The sequence below is a fragment of the Nicotiana tabacum genome, chromosome 13 (genome assembly GCF_000715075.1).
Source record: "Nicotiana tabacum cultivar K326 chromosome 13, ASM71507v2, whole genome shotgun sequence".
Taxonomy (NCBI): Eukaryota; Viridiplantae; Streptophyta; class Magnoliopsida; order Solanales; family Solanaceae; genus Nicotiana; species Nicotiana tabacum.
Window position 1 is genome coordinate 96,660,838 of NC_134092.1, and position 18,303 is coordinate 96,679,140.

Consider the following 18,303-nt stretch of genomic DNA (forward strand, 5'->3'; position numbering starts at 1 on the left):
CACCATCATAGACAATCACCACAATCAACCGTCTCTGTCACTAACACTATTTATAATCATTACCACCATTACCATTAGCAATCACTATCATCTACCATAATTATTAACTGCCACCACCAACTACCACCATATCAATTAGTAGTGGCAAAATGGTTAAAAGAAAATAATTAACCACTCATATTATCCATAAAAAAATGGGTTGGATAATGTACTTTTTTAAAAACGGGTCAAATATGGATAAGAACCATACTATCCATTTAGAAAATGGATAACCAATAGATAACCAATGGATAACTAATGAGTTTAATTTTTACATTTGTAAAGCCTCGAATTGGTTGTTCCATTATAGTGAAAATAGTACGGGCTAGCCAGTTTTCGGACTGGTAATTGAAAAATAGTCATTTATTTTGCTGCAACACAAAAAGTTCCAGTATAATATACTAGAGATTTGCGTACTTGTGTATATGCTGAAACTCCAGTACACGAAAAGTTCTAGCATAATATACTGGAGATTGGAGCACATGTGTATGAACTTCCAGCATATTATATTGGACCAGTATATTATGCTGGAACTCCAATATATTATGCTGGAAGTTCACATGTAAAAAATTCGAATTCGAGTATATTATGTTGGAATATTTACATGAAAATGGCTAAATTTCGATTACTTTTGAAACTGTGGTTATTTTTCAATTACCACTTGTAAATCTGGCTATTTTGAATTTCACCCCTCAAGTTTAGAAGACTAGGAATTCCCCCAAAAGTGATCATATTTAAGAAGTCATGAATAATATGATTACCCATATTATCCGTCGGTTAACCCGTCTTTTATCCGTATTAAATATTGATCGGGTCAGATAATTTATCCGTTTTCTGGAAATGATACTATATAAAAGACCAACTGATCAAATGACAATTAATGAAAAAATAAATTGATACATATAATAAGATTCAAAACCACGATAATAAATTTTGTACTAGTAGCCATTCCAACCGAATATTTGCTATTTCCTTACCTGTTTAATGCTATTTGTCTTATTTAATTAATACATACATTTCTTTTCCTCTCAAAACATGGAAACAAGAACAAAAACAATGTGGAATTAGCATAAACAAAGTAGGAAATAACAAGCCCTTTCCTTTTAAATCTCTAAAAAAACAAAAAAAAAAAACAAAAAACAAATTGCTGATAGAGACTTTGCCTCATCAAAGACACTCGGCCCATTTCACGTGCACTGTGGGTTTTTACCAGGCCCACCATAATAGAAATGGGTACCCCATTCATTGTTGTAATCACTTTTAATGTCATAGCAATTTGTGTTCTCAGCTAAGATTGATATATCTTGGGCCGAGCTGAGGCTATTGTCAGAATCTACAATCTCAAGATTTCTGAAATAACTTGCTTTTCTAAACCCATCTTCAGCAAAATGGCCAGAGCCCATTTGAGTGGACGTGTGTTCTCCATTGGCCCGTGAATTTACAACTTCTCCTCCCCACTCCACCATTGTCGCCCGATCTGCTAAATGAGTAAATAACTCGGCCGGCCAATAGCCCACTAACGTGTTATCACCAAACACCATCCACCAATTTCCTAGCTTTGGATCCTAAAATTGACAAAATTAACAACAATAAGACATTTAACATTTTTTAGATTGTAAAAATGGAAACTTCTTTTCTTTCTACATAACTATTTTATAAGCAGGACATCCTTTTCTAGAGAGATATATAATACCTTAAGATTAGTGGCGTAGCCAGAAGTACAAATAAAAGGTATAAACTATTTGAAAAAAAGTCAAATAGATCATACGCGGTGGTCTCTGTTTAGCTTTGACAAATAAAGTTGGCAGATAACTTTGAATCCGTGAATAACACATCACTTTGAACATCATGGATAACTGGACTGCTTCACTCAACTATATTAAGGGGATTCAAAATATACTATATAACCGGATGACATAGTATTTGACTTATATATACACTATAATTTTCCAGCAAAGAGTATTCGTTGACCATCATTGACATAGTGTGGCCACGACACTGCTTAAGACAGACCATAATAGCATTTGTCGCTTACTTCATTGAATTGTGATTCTAAAAAGAAAATTTAGCTTGGTCATAATATTATCATGTCAAGTTTACTATGAGAGTTAACTATTATTGTAGACATACTTTACCTTATGGTGTGAAAATTGTATATGTACTTAGAACGTAGAAAGGCAAATTGAATTTTAATAGAAAGCAAGGGAAAGTAGAAGGGACCTTCCAAATGAGAATGGTGACATCATACTGATTTCCTTCCACAGAAGAAACTGGAGAAATGGCAGCTCCAATGGCAATTCTACTATTTGTTTGCACAAATCCTGCACATAGTAGATTGTAGCATCCTGTTGCTTGATAGGCATCACTCTGTTCATATACCAACAAATACATCGTACTCATTAGTCTTTCTAACTTATAATTATAATATATAGTTAAGTGTATGTGTTTTCATAAAAAAGATAATATTATCATAAAAAGCTTAATCAAAAGGAGCTCTGAAACTCAGGTATCTACTGATAAGAGTATCTAAGGATTAGGTCATTTATACTTAACAATCCATGTATTATAATTCCCACATAAAAAGATTTCTGAATTACTATTCTTCTCATAACATTATTTTTAATCGAATAACAAATTTCTACATTATAATCTCCACATAACTAGTTGTAAACTAAATGAGCCCTTTAACCATATATACAAGTCATGTATTAGTCCAAATAGGTATTGATCAATACTATGATCTACGGCCACGAGTTCAAATCGAGAAAAAACAGACAAAATACTTGCGCCAACATAATACCCTCTTGGAATACATTTCTTCTCTGGACCCACGAAAATATGAGATTTTTTGTACGCCCGGTTGACTTTTATTATGATCATGGCTAGTTCTACTTCCTTCTCACCTTTCACTTATGTTTGTTTACTATTCCTGTCTTTGTTAGTGTTCAACAACTTTGTGAGGAAGGTATTAATTATTTAGCATGCATTGCGCCAGAAAAGACGGTTCAAATTTTTATGAATGGTGTTTGTCAATGTAGTTAATGTTATCCATCAAAGTTCTCTACCCTGCCTTTATATTTATTAGTGCAATAAATAACAATTCTATCAAGTAGTAGTAGTACAACTAAGGAATTCATGAAAGATTTGGATAAAAAAAGACACGGGGAAGAAAAATGGAGTCCCAATAATTTGTACTCCCTACTGTCCACAATAAATGATTTTTTTTTATTGTTTTCACATAGATTAAAAAATTCACATTTTAATATTAATTAAGAATAAAATTAATCATATTAATCTTTATTATCTCTTCACATAAACACTCCTAACACATACTCCAATATTATTTACTTCAAGAGCAATGTAAGAAAAAAATAATTAATTCATTCTTAAAATCTGAAAAAAATTAAATATTTTGGACCATAAAAAAAGACCAAAAAATCATTTATTGTGGACCAGAGTAAGTATTTACTGCTCATGATTCCAAGAGGGATTCCTTACCATTACACAGCTCCACATGTACTAATTAAAGAAGAAAACTTTAAGTTAAAAATTTGCGTAGTCTTTTTTCTTGGACCACACTTGCATTTACACCACTCGACTCTCTAGCTGTGGGAAACCAATAGTCATTGCATTGCATGGTTAATGTGCTCTTTAAATGTTGACTCTTAACCACTCATGTGCTTCATTGCCTTTCTGTCTTCTCCATCCTCTCTTTCCCCTTTTCACTTTATTTCCATTCTAGTGCTCTAAGTTTTACTTGTTTCAATTTAATCCTTTAAATCTTTCCTATTTCTTTCTATACCCTCACTCTCTTTTTTCTTACCTAATACTCTTAGTAGCTGGTCTTTGAAAAATCACATGAAAAAACTGCTTTTTCATATTATATTATTAAGGAGTTAACTTTATAATATTGATATTGTAAAATATATTACACTTTATGATTTATTGTTACACTTAATTTACCTTATTTTTTAGATTACAATTGTTATTAACTATGAACATTACTTGCAATTATCTTTTATACAACTTGATAATATTTTTTTATACTGTTAATATATACAAGTTAAGTTTTGTTATTATTGTATTCAAGTTACTTTCAACATCAAGATAATTGACGGAGGTGGTGCTTTGAACGTTTTCGCTGAAGGCAAAAGTTGTTTTTCCTCTTATAAATGTATATCTGTCGTCATTCATACCATCCTCTATAAGGCCTATTCTGATAATTAACTTATTCCCCCTCCCATAGAAATTAATGCAAAGGCTGAAACCGCGCATCCTTTGATTATTTTGTATTATTGTTTAATTTAATTTAGTATAAGAACGAGTGAACGACTAAGTAATAATTAATCATCAAAGTATTAATTAGCAAGGAGTTGACTATATTGAGATCTAGACACTTCACTAAAAAACTGATGAAATCAGAGAAGCGATTATATTACTTTAGTTTTTTTTCCTTCTCCAGCTACCCTATTGTCCTTAATTTATTCATGGGGTATGGTTTTTCTTTTAATTTCCTATGTTCCTCTGTATGTGCCAAGATTCAGATTACAATTTTGTCCGCAATAGAATGGGGAGTTGTGAATTAATTAATTATATGGTATATTGAAAAAATCTCAACAGCCAAAGGGGACATAATTTATTAGGTAGATAACTTCCAAGTTCCAAAGTACGAAGCTCCCCAAATAAAAAAAAAGGTTGGAAGTTTCCATTGACCCAAGGCAAAGTTGACTTTGAGCTTATTCTGATTTGAATCCCAATAGTAAACTGATAATTAATTATTAATTTAATTAGGTGTTACCTCAAGGAAGAATCTCCCATCTTCCCTTTGAAATTAAAATTAATCTAATGGAACTCTTAATTAAGTGGTTAAATTTCATAGACAAAACATGGGTTTACATAAATACTTTATGGAACTCTTCTCTCACTTAAAAGCTAAATATTGAGAAGAACTGTCCAAATCAATAAATTTCATTCTTAGCAGATGTTTCTTGACCCCCCAAAAAATCCCCTTTACACTTTTATTTAATCTACTTCGAATTTAAAGAGTCAGTTAAATTCTTCTTTGATTGTAACAATAGATGGCAAAGATATATATATATTGAAGTAAAATAAATATAAAGTTCATTTGATATTAATTCATTTGTTTGTTTATTTGATGAATTTAAATGGTATGAATAAATTAGAATAAGAAGAAAAAGGAAGGGAGTGAAAGCTAACCGTCCAATATGTAAACAATCTAGGTCTGCTGTCACCATACAGCTCCGGACTAACCTGACTAGTAGAAGAATCAAAGCTTTAGTAATTCAAATTTATTTTCTTCTTACCTCAGCGGCATAAAATTAAAAATATCTTCTTCTGAAAAAGGCTATATTTTTTACATTTAAAATAAAGCAGAATATGAATATGAATTTAAAAACATAACATTATGAAAGGAGTAAAACATTAAATTCATTTTTCTCTTTTACTGAAAAGAAAATTGAAACGAGTCTTTAATTTTTTGTTTTTTCAGAAAACAAAAGAGAAAAGAGGAGGGATAGTGTGTGGGAAGGAGTACGGAGTACCTGCCAACCAGCTTCGATGCTGTTAAGATCAGAGCCGTCAAAAGATCCAGATAGAACCCAAATCTGAGAGAGACTGAACTCGTTGACCACCTCGATTGATGGGTCCCATACGTTTATTGTTGCTTTTGCCCCATATATTTCTTGCGAGGTTCCCGTGTATGCTATTGCGTGCTACAAATTTTATTAGTAATAATGACAGATTCAGAATTTTATAAAAATGCCAACTGAATTCAACATATAATAATATATATACCAGAATTCTGAGCTTCGGCAAAAGTCATAGTTTTGTCTAAAATAAATAAATAAAATTTTAAAACTCGCACTTTGATTTACAACTTTTAAATCTTAGATTCTACCTCGGATAAACAAGGATCATTACAGTTTACTTCATCATCTATAGATTAAGTTTCACATGAACTAATAATTGCTATTTGGTAGTAATTAATGCACAAGAAAGAAAGTGAAGTTTCGATAACTTAATTTGTTGAGAAACAGCTAGCAACAACCTCATCATAGTTGCGATAATTAAGGTTATAGGAAATGATGCTAAGATAATTATCATCATCTAACATGAATTATTTCCCTACCAAAATATGGTGACAAGACAAGTTATCTTTACAAAATAAGAGTTACTTGTATAAAAGTTGATATGAACTTATCAAAATTTGAGACACTCTAGCTACTAGTACAAGATTTGCATTTAGGCTAAGGTGGAGCAATGGATTATAAAATCGGAATTAAAAATAAGTGAGTTTTTTTAACATAACTACCCCAAAATAGTGCTCTATTAAACCTCGAATAGTTTTTTTCCTAAATTTTGACACTAATAATTACATTATGGAAAGGACATAACAAAAGACATTAATATATGTGATTGTTTACTGATCCCTTGATTAATTAACATGGTTTATTACATGAGTCGCTCAGTTTACAAGATAACATATGTTAAAGTGCCTACATATACACTTGTCTGTCGCGTTACAGAATAAACCCCGAAATTCATTTCACTTCCCATCTAATGCTCTGATCATAACATAGGTTCTACCTTAAAATAGCTTACATACTCCATCCATTCGCTTTTTACTTGTCCACTATTTTAAAAATAGATTTTCACTTTTACTTGTCCACTTTCGTATATCAAGAGAAAAATAATCTATTTTTCCTATTTAGCCCTTAGCATTAATTACTTATTCCAAATTATTTTTCAAATCCATTAAGACAATACACCAATTAATATGGGTATAATGGTAAATTATACATTTTATTTATTACTTCTTAAGAGGTGTGCAAAGCCCATAGTGAACAAGTAAAAAGTGAACGGAGGGAGTACTATTTACGTAATTTAACTTTGGGACATTTACACCTTATATACAACTACCCCGAGTAGTGGATTCATTAATGAAAAGATGTACCCAACAAACGCTGTACATTGTTCTCTAATTGTAACACGTACATGCAAAATATTACTGTCCTTAACTTCTATAGTTCCATCGTCTTCAAACAACAACAACACATCCCCAATATTAATTAAGTGCTTTATAGGTTTCTTTATCACAAGCAATCCCTAATTCCTATATGTATGGTTGGAGTGGATCGTTTAATCCACATATATATACTAGTTAAATGTAATTATAGTTGGGACAAGTAAATAATATATAGTACCTGAATTTGGTCTATTCCCATATTATTATTTTTATAACAATGGTCACTGAATCAATTTTGTGCGCAACTTAACTATTTCATTGGATCCTTATTTTTTCCACTAATACGGGAATTGAATAACTTTGCCGTCAAAAACTAAGACAGACAAAATGCTCCCCAACTCCACCTCCATATCTATATGAGTCGTGAGATTTGTTACCTTGAAATTAAAAGAAGTTACATTCTACAATTAATAGATAAAGATGATTTGATGATGTAATTTCTTTTACAACATTAATAGTTTATATAATTTAACCTCTACAAAAATTGCAAGTGGAAATTGTAAAGATGGGTAAAATTAAAAGAGGCATGTCTAAGTACACAAAGACTACATTAATCACTAAGACATGACTAGACAAAATGCTCCCCCATATATCCATATATAGAACAGCAAAAAGAGAAAAATGTAAAGATGAGCAAAAGTAAGTTTTAGTACGTACCTCATGGCCATTGCCACTGACAACATCAGGAGCATCAACACGACGAGCAAGAGGTAATCCATGGCGTTTTTTCTTGCCAAAATCATACAAAGACTTTGCTCTGAGCACATCATGCACTTTGCTCCGCCGTATCGGAACCGTTCCTTTAGGGCAGCGCTGCCCATTTTTGTGCCATAGCTGCCAATTTACTGCACTCAATCTTTCATCACTTTTGCTACTGTTACTTACATCTCTCACGGCTTCTGTTTTTACCATCTTCAATTTTGGAATCTCGGGTGGAACCTTCTGTACTTACATTGCAATGATTTTGAGTTAAAATTTTATTTTAATCATGAGCTCCATACAATAATGATTTAGCTTGTTGCTTGTGAGTAAAAGAAAAGAAAAACAAAAGTGAAAGTAAAGATGGTTGGTAGTTGAAATACTTATTATTGCACCACGAAACAGGAAAAGGCCACATTTTTGCTAGCTATATCTTGTTTAATATTTGAAAATTACTCCGATACTAATACTCGCTATAAATGAGCAACAAGCGGTGACAAAGCTAAAAATTTCACTAGGAGCACTTAAAATTTAATAAAATTATTATACGAGTAAAAAAAAGTAAATATTGACCTACATATAATTTTTCATATACATAGTATATATAGTTTTCTGATGAAAAGTATTCAACTGATCTGTTGCCTTTCAATATGAGTTATATACCTCTAAAATTCAATATTTCATATACATATATACGGCATAATTTTTTGACGAATGATGGTTTGACCACCCTTGGGATAATGTAGCTCCGCCCGGCAACAAATCCCACAAAGAAAGAAGAAGTAGGTGTTGTAGCGTTTAATTTAGGTTTAGGTATTATGATCAACAAAAAACTAAAAAAAGGGGGTATTTTACCTGAATCTTGTGATTCTTGAGAAGAGGATGATCTAAAGCTGGTTGTTTTCTTTTATGAACACAATCTATGATATCTCCATCTGGGCTCTGAAAATTTTAAAAGAAAATCCAAACATCACTATAATATCCCACGTGAAATACATAATGAACAGTACAAGAAATAAAAGAAAATAAAAAACAAAGAAGATGTATCACCTCAATGGTGAAGACAGAAGGCTTGTTAATCTTGTCCAAGTGTCTTTCAATTCTTTCAAGTCTTAAGTTGCTAACTTGTCTATACTTTGTGTAGTTCAAATTACTTGGAATTTTGGCAGCTTCTGCTTTAGATGTTTGGCACAAAAAGAAGAAAGACCAAAACAAGAGTTGTACTAATAGAAGAGGAAGAAGAACTTCTCTCTTCCTTCCAACAGTGTCCATTTCATTCAGTGCACAAAGGAAATGAAAAGAACAAAAGTTTGTATGAGTGGGGAAAAAAAGGAAAGGAATGAAAGAGAAAATTAAAAACTACACCACCATTACTAGAAAAAAATACAGTGACCTTCTCTTAAGCAAAGAGAAAAGGAAACTCAGAAAATGACCTTTACTGAAACATCCTTTTCTTTTCACACACTCAAACAATGCATAAATGCTGAGAAAGAAAGGTTGGTGAAAGAAAATTTAATATACTGAGGACAAAACCCTAAATGAATTTCAGAGTAATGATGATGATGATTGAGAGAAGCAGCAGCAGCAGCAACAACATCTGCATACAATTTATATAAATAGACAGAGAGTCAAAAGATAAACATTGTTTTTTTACATGATGATCTGACCAGTCGAAGGAATTAAAAGCAGCAGAAAGTTTTTACTAATAGAAGAAGAAGATTAACAAGAAAAATTAAAGATAGGTAGTATATTTATTATTTTGAGTTGATAGAAGCTTAGTTAATGGGGGGAAGTAGTAGTAAAGTAAAGAGGGAATAATAAATCATACAGACCTACCCATCTTCTCAACAATCCCCACTCCCACGCACCTTCTTTTATTGCACCTTACTTAATTTGCTTTCTCACAGTTCAAACCTACTTGAATATTTGCATCTGCCTCTCTGCCACCACACAATCTTCACCATTAATACTCTCCTTTCTACCTTTGCTTAATTGTTTTCCTTCTCTCTTTCCTTCTCAGTATAGTCTTCCCTTTTTAATTGCTATCTTGCTTAGCTATCTACTATTGTTTTCTTTTTCTTTTTTCTTTCTCTTTAAAAAAAGAGTTCAAAAGTTATTTGTATTGACGGTGTAAAAGATATTTATATAATTTATAAGGTAACTACAGTCAGACCTCTCTATAACAACATCCTTCTATAACAACACTTTACTATAAAAGTCAAGTTTTTTCGGAACTAAATTTCATATTATGTTATAATATACATTTTCTATAACAACAATTCGCTATAACATCTAAAATTATCTGGAACAAACGAGACTGTTATAGAGAGGTTTGACTGTATAGGTATTCTCTTAAAAAGTATTAATTGATAATCAGGTAAATATGATAATAACTGACTGCTATCAAAGGTTAAAATCACTAATAATAAATATTTACACCGTTAATATTTAAAAAGAACCACATACGATGTTAATACGAAATTACATTAATTTTATCATGAATAAATAATAATGAAAGTGCTAATATATATTATGTAAATAATATAGTAAAAATACATATGATAGACACTTGTCATGTATTTATTGATTTAATATGAAAATCGGGGCTTCTTCTTCTCCCTTTTTTTCGCTACTATAATTCTATTTCACATTTTGATAGTGTTACTTGTAATTCTTTTTCTAAATTCTAGTAGATCTCCGAATTAGTCTACACAAATCGTGTTGACTGTCCCATTAAGATAATTAAAATAAATTAAAAAAAGTTAGGTGAGAAGAAGACTTGAAAGGCAACATATATATATTTGTTGAGCTACATATATGTATATAAAGGAATTGAAAGTGTTGGGATAACTTTTATCGAGGTAAAGACGTTATTAAAATGATTTTGACAGTACAACTCCTGTTAATGTTAATATAATATTAGGGTTGGTAAGAGGGAGAGAAGAAAGACATTTTTGGTTAATCTTTAATTTATCTGCAGTCTACTTGAGAATCTGCTAGTGGTTAGATTTCACTTTATTTTTATATTAATAAACTTATAAACCTTGTATTTCAGCTCTGAGTTCTCTTTTTGTAGGCTTTTCTTTACCTAAAATTCAAGTATAGTGTAAATAAATAAAAAAACATATGTACCGCTTATGAAAAGGATATGAGGACTGCCTAATCATTTATTCTACAATTAAAGAATATGGGGAAACAGTGACCCCACTGAATGAAAGTTCTACCAAAAGGCTAATTAAGGAGGGATATGCTGCCTTGCCAAAATTTGCCTGTTGTGTATGAGTTGGCAGTGTTTATAGGAGTAGTTTTTATTCCTCAATCCCTTGGAAAAAAATGCCTTGATCTAGGAATTTTGATTTTTCTTTAGTTTGACTTGATCCTTGAATTTACTACTACTTAGATTTTATTGGATCTTAAAGTCCCTATTTAAAACCCTAGCTCTTTTTTATCATCTTGTTGGTATTTTAAGCTGTCTTACAAAAGAATTTACTCCATATGAAAATGTAATTTACTTAGAAAAGAAAAAAAGAACACCCACAAAGTTGGTAGGTTTTCCAATTTATTGACATATACAATCTTAAGAAATCCCAGTAAATCAATTAATATACATTTTAATTTTGTTTGTAATTATGCCCTGAATATTCTATGGATCCTGTCTTATTTGAGGTTCTATCACATTTCAGCGTCAGATTTTTTTTTAAAATTTAAATTTTATGAAATGATGGTGTAAATTAAATATATATTCAAACAATCAAGTCACAGTTATAATACAATTGCAAATAAATTGCTACTATAAACATTAATTGTAACCTGGTACAAGAAGGTAACTTACTAGCTATCATATATTGAACGGCACTAATAATAAAAACAAACTTAAATCCATTTTTGAATGGAAATAAATTGAGGAAACTATGATTTCCTTCTTTTCTTGCTGAAGCACCCCACTTTCTATTTTCACTTGAATGTAGAGCGTAGATGTTGTAACACTAACTATTTCTTTATCCAATTTATGTGTTCCTCTAATTATTCATTCAAAAAAAAAATTCACTAATGAATTTACTGATTGAAATTTGAAACTAATAAGTCAAAAACATGTATGTGAAAGAGTTTTGAGCTATATACTGCAACGAAACATAAATAACTATATATAATGTATTTGAACCTCGAAGTATGAATACATAATAAGAAAGCCAAGAAACTGAAAAACAATAAAAAAAAATATAAAAAAAAATAATATATATATATATTCTTTTTTTTGTTGTTGAAATTTCAACCTTATTGGGGGAATGAAAGGCTTCTTCTATTCTGTTTGTTTCCGAACATTGGGACCGAAGAAGTCCCTTAATCCATGCTTCACTTCACGCATCTCCATGGCGTAGAGTTGCATCTTAGTTGGTTATTATATTATTAATGCAGCAATCAATAAATATATCATAATAATAATAATAATCAATATTAATAATAAGATTTACGCATTCAAGTTTTACAATATTTTAATGGAGCATTAATTATAAGTGTAAGCTTCTATTCTGGAATCTCGAATACCCTTTTGTTTATTTGTCTGTTTGTTCATTCAAATTCAAACAAAAATATTGAAGATTTGTCAGCTTCTTTAACTCTCCAAATCTGGAACTCTGGAATTTGACTCGCTTTTTTTTTTAAATGTTGGACTACCAGAACACATGCTAGCTGAAATAACATTTTCTTGTATATCTGCTTGAATATTCTTTAACCAAGTCAGATTCTCAAATAAATAATTCTATATTCGCCCATTTTCATGAATTGATCTTAGTAGGTGTAATACGACGTCTTTCAAAGCTTGGTATAAATTAATCTTCTAGCTGGGTTACTTTTTTCAAACAAAAAGAGATGAGATTATGTTAATATGATGTTTGTTAATTTTTTTATAAATTTATACAAAAACTATTAAAAAACATACTTTCATTTCTTTAAATTATAGGGAAACTACCGGCTATGTCCATTTATAAGAAACTTATTACAAAAATTGGCCAATTCATTAAATATTACTAATATTAGTCAAATGTTATCAATATTAGCCAATTAGCTATTTGTAGCTAAAACAAGGTCAAAAGTTTGCTTTCTTTTGAGTGTGTATTATTAGAATAGATTGAGTACATCTTAAGGAGTTTGAATCTCAGCTTTGGGATGATTTGGCGGAGTTTTAAGGTGGTTTGAATTGAAAATTCGAAGTAGAAGATGAAACATAAAAAAATGATCTGTGTATCATTTCTGTATCACATACGTATCATATTTATATCAAATATGTATCACATGTATATCCATTTATATCTCTGTGTGTGATACATGTGTCGCAGAGAAGAAATTTTGAACTCGATTTTAACTACGAATTTTGATACCAAATCAGTCTGAAACACCTCCAATCTTCCTCAAAGTTTGTATATTGACTCATCTATATGTTTTCAATGAATTTCAACCATACCCATTGAAAAATATCCTTTTTTGCTTAGATTTTTAGAATCTTGTATATATATTTTTTGTATTTCATCACCTTATTTGCTACCTTATCCATGAAATTTTCTTTCCGTCTTGTATCTAATGTTGTTGATCACGCTTATAAATATGGAAGGAGTTATTTGCATGTGATTCTTGGAGAGGAAGAACCTTATTTATTTGAATTTTTAATTTTATATGTGTTTGGCTAGTTTTGAAAAGTCTATGATTAATGGCTCGGGGTTAGTGAGTTTGAACTTATTTGGGATATTTATACAAGATTTTCCTTAATTATATTTTTAACACGCTCTCTCACAAGCCAGCATGTTTCTTTTTATCTGTCAAACACGTGAAAGTTATTTTTGCTATTAAGTGACGGTGAGACTTGAACCCAAAAGTACCCTCTAATATTATGTTAAATTGTGTTACCTTCTCATCTAAAAACATAAGTATTAAATCAAAAATACATTTATTTTCTTAATTATATTTTCACCAGAAATTTACGACTTCTCGTGAGTCGTGAGTCGTGAGTCGTGACTACTTCCTTGACACAATGTCTTGTCACACCATGATTTTCCTCTTGAACAGATGTAATATCTTGTTCTAATGTTTCAAATATGGTAATATGTTCAGCTGCATTAATTGATGCAATTTGTACGTAGGTACATGGAAATCCAGCCAGAATCATTTTAATCAGTACGTCTGGGAAAATAATAACTATATGCGATAGTATTTACACTAAATCAAATAATATAAATGTTTACCGGAAAAATAGATAAAGTTGAATTTATACGTGGTTCTAAGGATACGTAGTATGATTTGATACAAAGGTAAGAAAATTAGATTAACGTAGAAATGAGCAATAAAAAGATAGATACAATCTTCGCAAATTGAGCAAACCTTGAGCCTTATGGGATTGATTTCTCTTTAGCCAATAATAATGAAATTCGGAGAGACAAAAGAGAAATGAATGAAAGCTAACAGGACTGGTTACGCCCTCGACAAACTAGAAGGCAGGTCTGATGGTCTTGATGACTGGCTTCGATAGCACTTTTGATTCCGATCTCGGCCGATCATGTTGGATATCTGAACTTCGATATCGGTACTGGTTTCTCTCGTGACTTCGATTTCCATTCAATCGTCGTTCTAGAAGCTCGGTCAAGCCTCGAGCTCGGTTTAACCCGTATATAGACAGTCCCCTCATTTTTTGGAGAGTAAATGACAAGAAACGATATGAGACCTCAATCTTTACTTTTACTCTTATCTTCTAATCATTCGTCTTCTTCAAAGCTTGTATTTACTGATCTCTGCGTTTCGTTGCCTGAGAGCTTGAGTGAATCTGAAAGTGAAAAAAGACCCCGAGGGCGGAGATGTTGCTCCTAAGATGAAGGTGCCCAGACCCCTTAGGCTTTTAAACAAGTTTGTATTTCTGTTGAGGCCGTTTCGGCCTTTGTAAATAACTTTCATCGGGCCATGCCGCTCTTGTAAAAAGATTTTGATGAATATATAAAACTTTTTCCTTTCCATGGCTTCTGAATCTGTTATCTTTTTCTTGATTTATACAAAGGTCAAAGCGCCTTAGCATAAAATTATGCAGTTGTATTCGAAGGTCCAAGGTTGATATGGTAAGGATTGATAGTAAGTACTTCCCTCGACCGCTTTCGATCGGTAATCCTTGAGTGAATATTCGAACTCGAATTAAGGTAGCCTTTAGGCTTGATACGTAGTCCCATATTCGAGGTAATAATTCGATATTGAATCGAAACGGCCCTTGGGTTTGATAGATAGTCCCCGAGTGAGAATGGTTGCTCGAACTCGAGTTAGGGTAGCGCTTAAGCTTTTTGGTCAAGTAAGGATTTGCTCGGACTCAAAATAAGGTTGCCCTTGGGCTTTAGCAGTCAAGTGAGAATGATTTCTCGAACTCGAAGTAAAAGTAGCCCTTAGGCTTAATGGTCGAGTGAGTGTTTGCTCGAACTCGAGATAAAAAATAGCCCTTAGGCTTTATGGTCGAGTGAGTGCTTGCTCGAACTTGAATTAATGTAGCCCTTAGGCTTTGTGGTCAAGTGAGTGTTTGCTCGAACTCGAATTAATGTAACCCTTAGGCTTTGTAGTCGAGTGAGAATGATTTATCGAACTCGAAGTAATAGCAGCCCTTGGGCTCGATAGATAGTTCCCGAGTGAGAATGATTGCTCGAACTCGAGTTAAGATAGCCCTTAGGCTTTATGGTCGCATGAGGATTTGCTCGAACTCGAAATAAGGTAGCCCTTGGGCTTTAGCAGTCGAGTGAGAACGGTTTCTCTAACTCGAAGTAAAAGTAACCCTTAGGCTGAATGGTCGAGTGATTGTTTGCTCGAACTCGAGATAAAAATAAGCCCTTAGGCTTTATGGTCGAGTGAGTGTTTGCTCTAACTCGAATTAATGTAGCTTTTAGGCTTTGTGGTCGAGTGAGTGTTTGCTCGAACTCGAATTAATGTTGCCCTCAGGCTTTGTAATCGAGTGAGAATGATTTCTCGAACTCGAAGTAATGGCAGCCCTTGGGCTCAATAGATAGTCCCCGAGTGAGAATGGTTGCTCGAACTCGAGTTAGGGTAGCCCTTAGACTTTATGGTCGAGTGAGGATTTGCTCGAACTCGAAATAAGGTAGCCCTTGGGCTTTAGCAGTCGAGTGAGAATGATTTCTCGAACTCGAAGTAAAAGTAGCCCTTAGGCTTAATGGTCGAGTGAGTGTTTGCTCGAACTCGAGATAAAAACAGCCCTTAGGCTTTATGGTCGAGTGAGTGTTTGCTCGAACTCAAATTAATGTAGCCCTTAGGCTTTGTGGTCGAGTGAGTGTTTTCTCGAACTCGAATTAATATAGCCCTTAAGCTTTGTAGTCGACTGAGAATGATTTCTCGAACTCGAAGTAATGGCAGCCCTTGGGCTCGATGCAATAAATTCTTGGAGGGACCTCTTTTCATTCTTGTATGAAATAATCTTACATGCGTACATGTTTTATGCTTAAGGCTTGAGCAATCTACGCGGGCACTGTTCATTTGACTGTTTTGGCCCATACAATAATTTTGTCTTCTCGAGGACCTTTTAACATAAATCATTTTCTTTGTTGCAGCTGATCTCCGAGGGTAGCGCCCCCCAGTATTCGAGGTTGATCAGATAGAGAGGCCTCAGATACTGATGACACAACATTTAACACCGAAGGGTGGTGCCCCCCAGTATTCGAGGTTGGTTACCTAGAATTGTTAGTTTTGAAGCATCAAAAAGAGAAACGAACGGGGGGCGTACCTCAGCAGTAGCATCGTTTTCAGGTGAGTTACATTCCAATTGTTAGGCCCGATAGCCTCGGTGCTTCCTTAGGCTTGATGGGCATGTCGAAGTCGTTTTTGGTCATGACCCCTGATTATTTCGACCTTGATCATTTCTTCTCTCGTTTCTCAAATAGTTCCGACCGGGTGCGCTACTCTTCCGATCTTCATTATATGGCCGATATTGATCCCTGCTTGACCCTGGCTCGTGGTCGGTGTCTCTCTTGGTTATTTCGAGGTTCCTGGCTAGATAAATGGATTTCGAAGGGACTCGAACTGACCATCTTCGATTCTGATTTTCGATTGATACCGATTGTGCACATCGGCCCATGTAGTGGTAGGGTATTCTATTAAGTTTTGCTTTAATTGTCGTGAAGACATCGATCTTCGTTCGTTCAGTCCTTGAGTGAAAGCTTGAATGGCCCAATCGTCCGTGACCGATAGTAGATCCACTCATTCCATTTGGAAACGAGATACGAACTCTCTTAGCATCTCGTTATCTTTTTGCATTACCTTGAAAAGGTCCGACTTTCTAGTTTCGACCTTTATGGCTCCGACATGTGCTTTTACGAAAGAATCTGTAAGCATAGCAAAAGAATAAATAGAGTTAGGCAGTAAATTATGATACCATATCATTGCGCCCTTTGATAGGGTTTCCCCAAACTTCTTTAATAATACAGATTCGATCTCGTCGTCTTCTAGATTGTTCCCTTTAATGGCACATGCGTAATAAGTGACATGTTCGTTGGGATCGGTTGTTCCATTATATTTAGGAATTTCGGGCATGCGAAACTTCTTGGGGATCGATTTTGGAGCTGCGCTCGGGGGGAAGGGCTTTTGTACGAATTTTTTGGAATCCAAGCCCTTCAATATTGGTGGTGCCCCTGGGATCTGATCAACCCTGGAGTTATAAGTTTCCATTTGTTTGTCGTTTGCTTCAATCCTCCTTTCTCCTGACTCTATTTGTTTTGTCAGTTCCTCGAGCATCTTAATAATTTCAGGATTAGTCCCCGATTTTTGTTCATTTGACCTTACTACAGTTGGCCCCGTTTTGTGGGTGACTTCTTGGGGTGGACCGGGCTCGAGCCTGCTCGGTGCCTGGGTTTCGCTCTGCAAATGAGCTATCACTACTTGTTGAGCTTGCAACATTTCGAAAATCATACGCAGGTTGATCCCGTATTCTCCAGCATTTTGGGTATTTCGAACTGCAGATCGAGTTCCACCATGAATGCTATTTTCAGGGTCAGAACGCTGGTTCGCCTCAATGGCCATATGTGAATTAATGTCAATTGGATTTACGGCTCGAGTTCCAATGGGGTCGAAGAGTGGACTTTCATCCCCGGGCGTCAGGTTGTTATTCTCATCTTGAAGGCCAGCTTTGTTATCGATAGGCAGGGCCATTAATTGAGAGTTCGTCGTTTTTAACCTGAAATCAAGGACACTTCCAAGAGCAAGTGTAAAAATAGTGTGTTTCACAGAGATTCGTACCAAATAACCACAATTATCCTTAGCCCCACGGTGGTCGGGTGCCAAACTGTTTACCCGAAAAACAGATAGAGTTGAATTTATACGTGGTTCTAAGGATACGTAGTATGATTTGATACAAAGGCGAAAAAATTAGATTAACGTAGAAATGAACAATAAAAAGATAGATACATTCTTCGCAAATTGAGCAAACCTTGAGCCTTATGATTTCTCTTTAGCCAATAATAATGAAATTCGGAGAGACAAAGAGAAATGAATGAAAG

At 33.5% G+C, this 18,303-nt stretch overlaps 1 protein-coding gene across 1 annotated transcript; it reads right to left on the reverse strand.

The window, feature by feature from the left end:
- Positions 1–965: 965 nt before the first annotated feature.
- Positions 966–9,202, reverse strand: LOC107796187 (protein neprosin). The gene is made up of 7 exons (XM_016618933.2): positions 8,834–9,202; positions 8,639–8,725; positions 7,742–8,026; positions 5,601–5,771; positions 5,257–5,310; positions 2,260–2,406; positions 966–1,604 (listed from the first exon to the last, which is right to left on the reverse strand). Exons 1-7 carry the CDS (start codon positions 9,053–9,055, stop codon positions 1,227–1,229), a joined length of 1,344 nt encoding a protein of 447 aa, XP_016474419.1. The 5' UTR covers positions 9,056–9,202; the 3' UTR covers positions 966–1,226.
- Between the last annotated feature and the right edge of the window lie 9,101 nt (positions 9,203–18,303).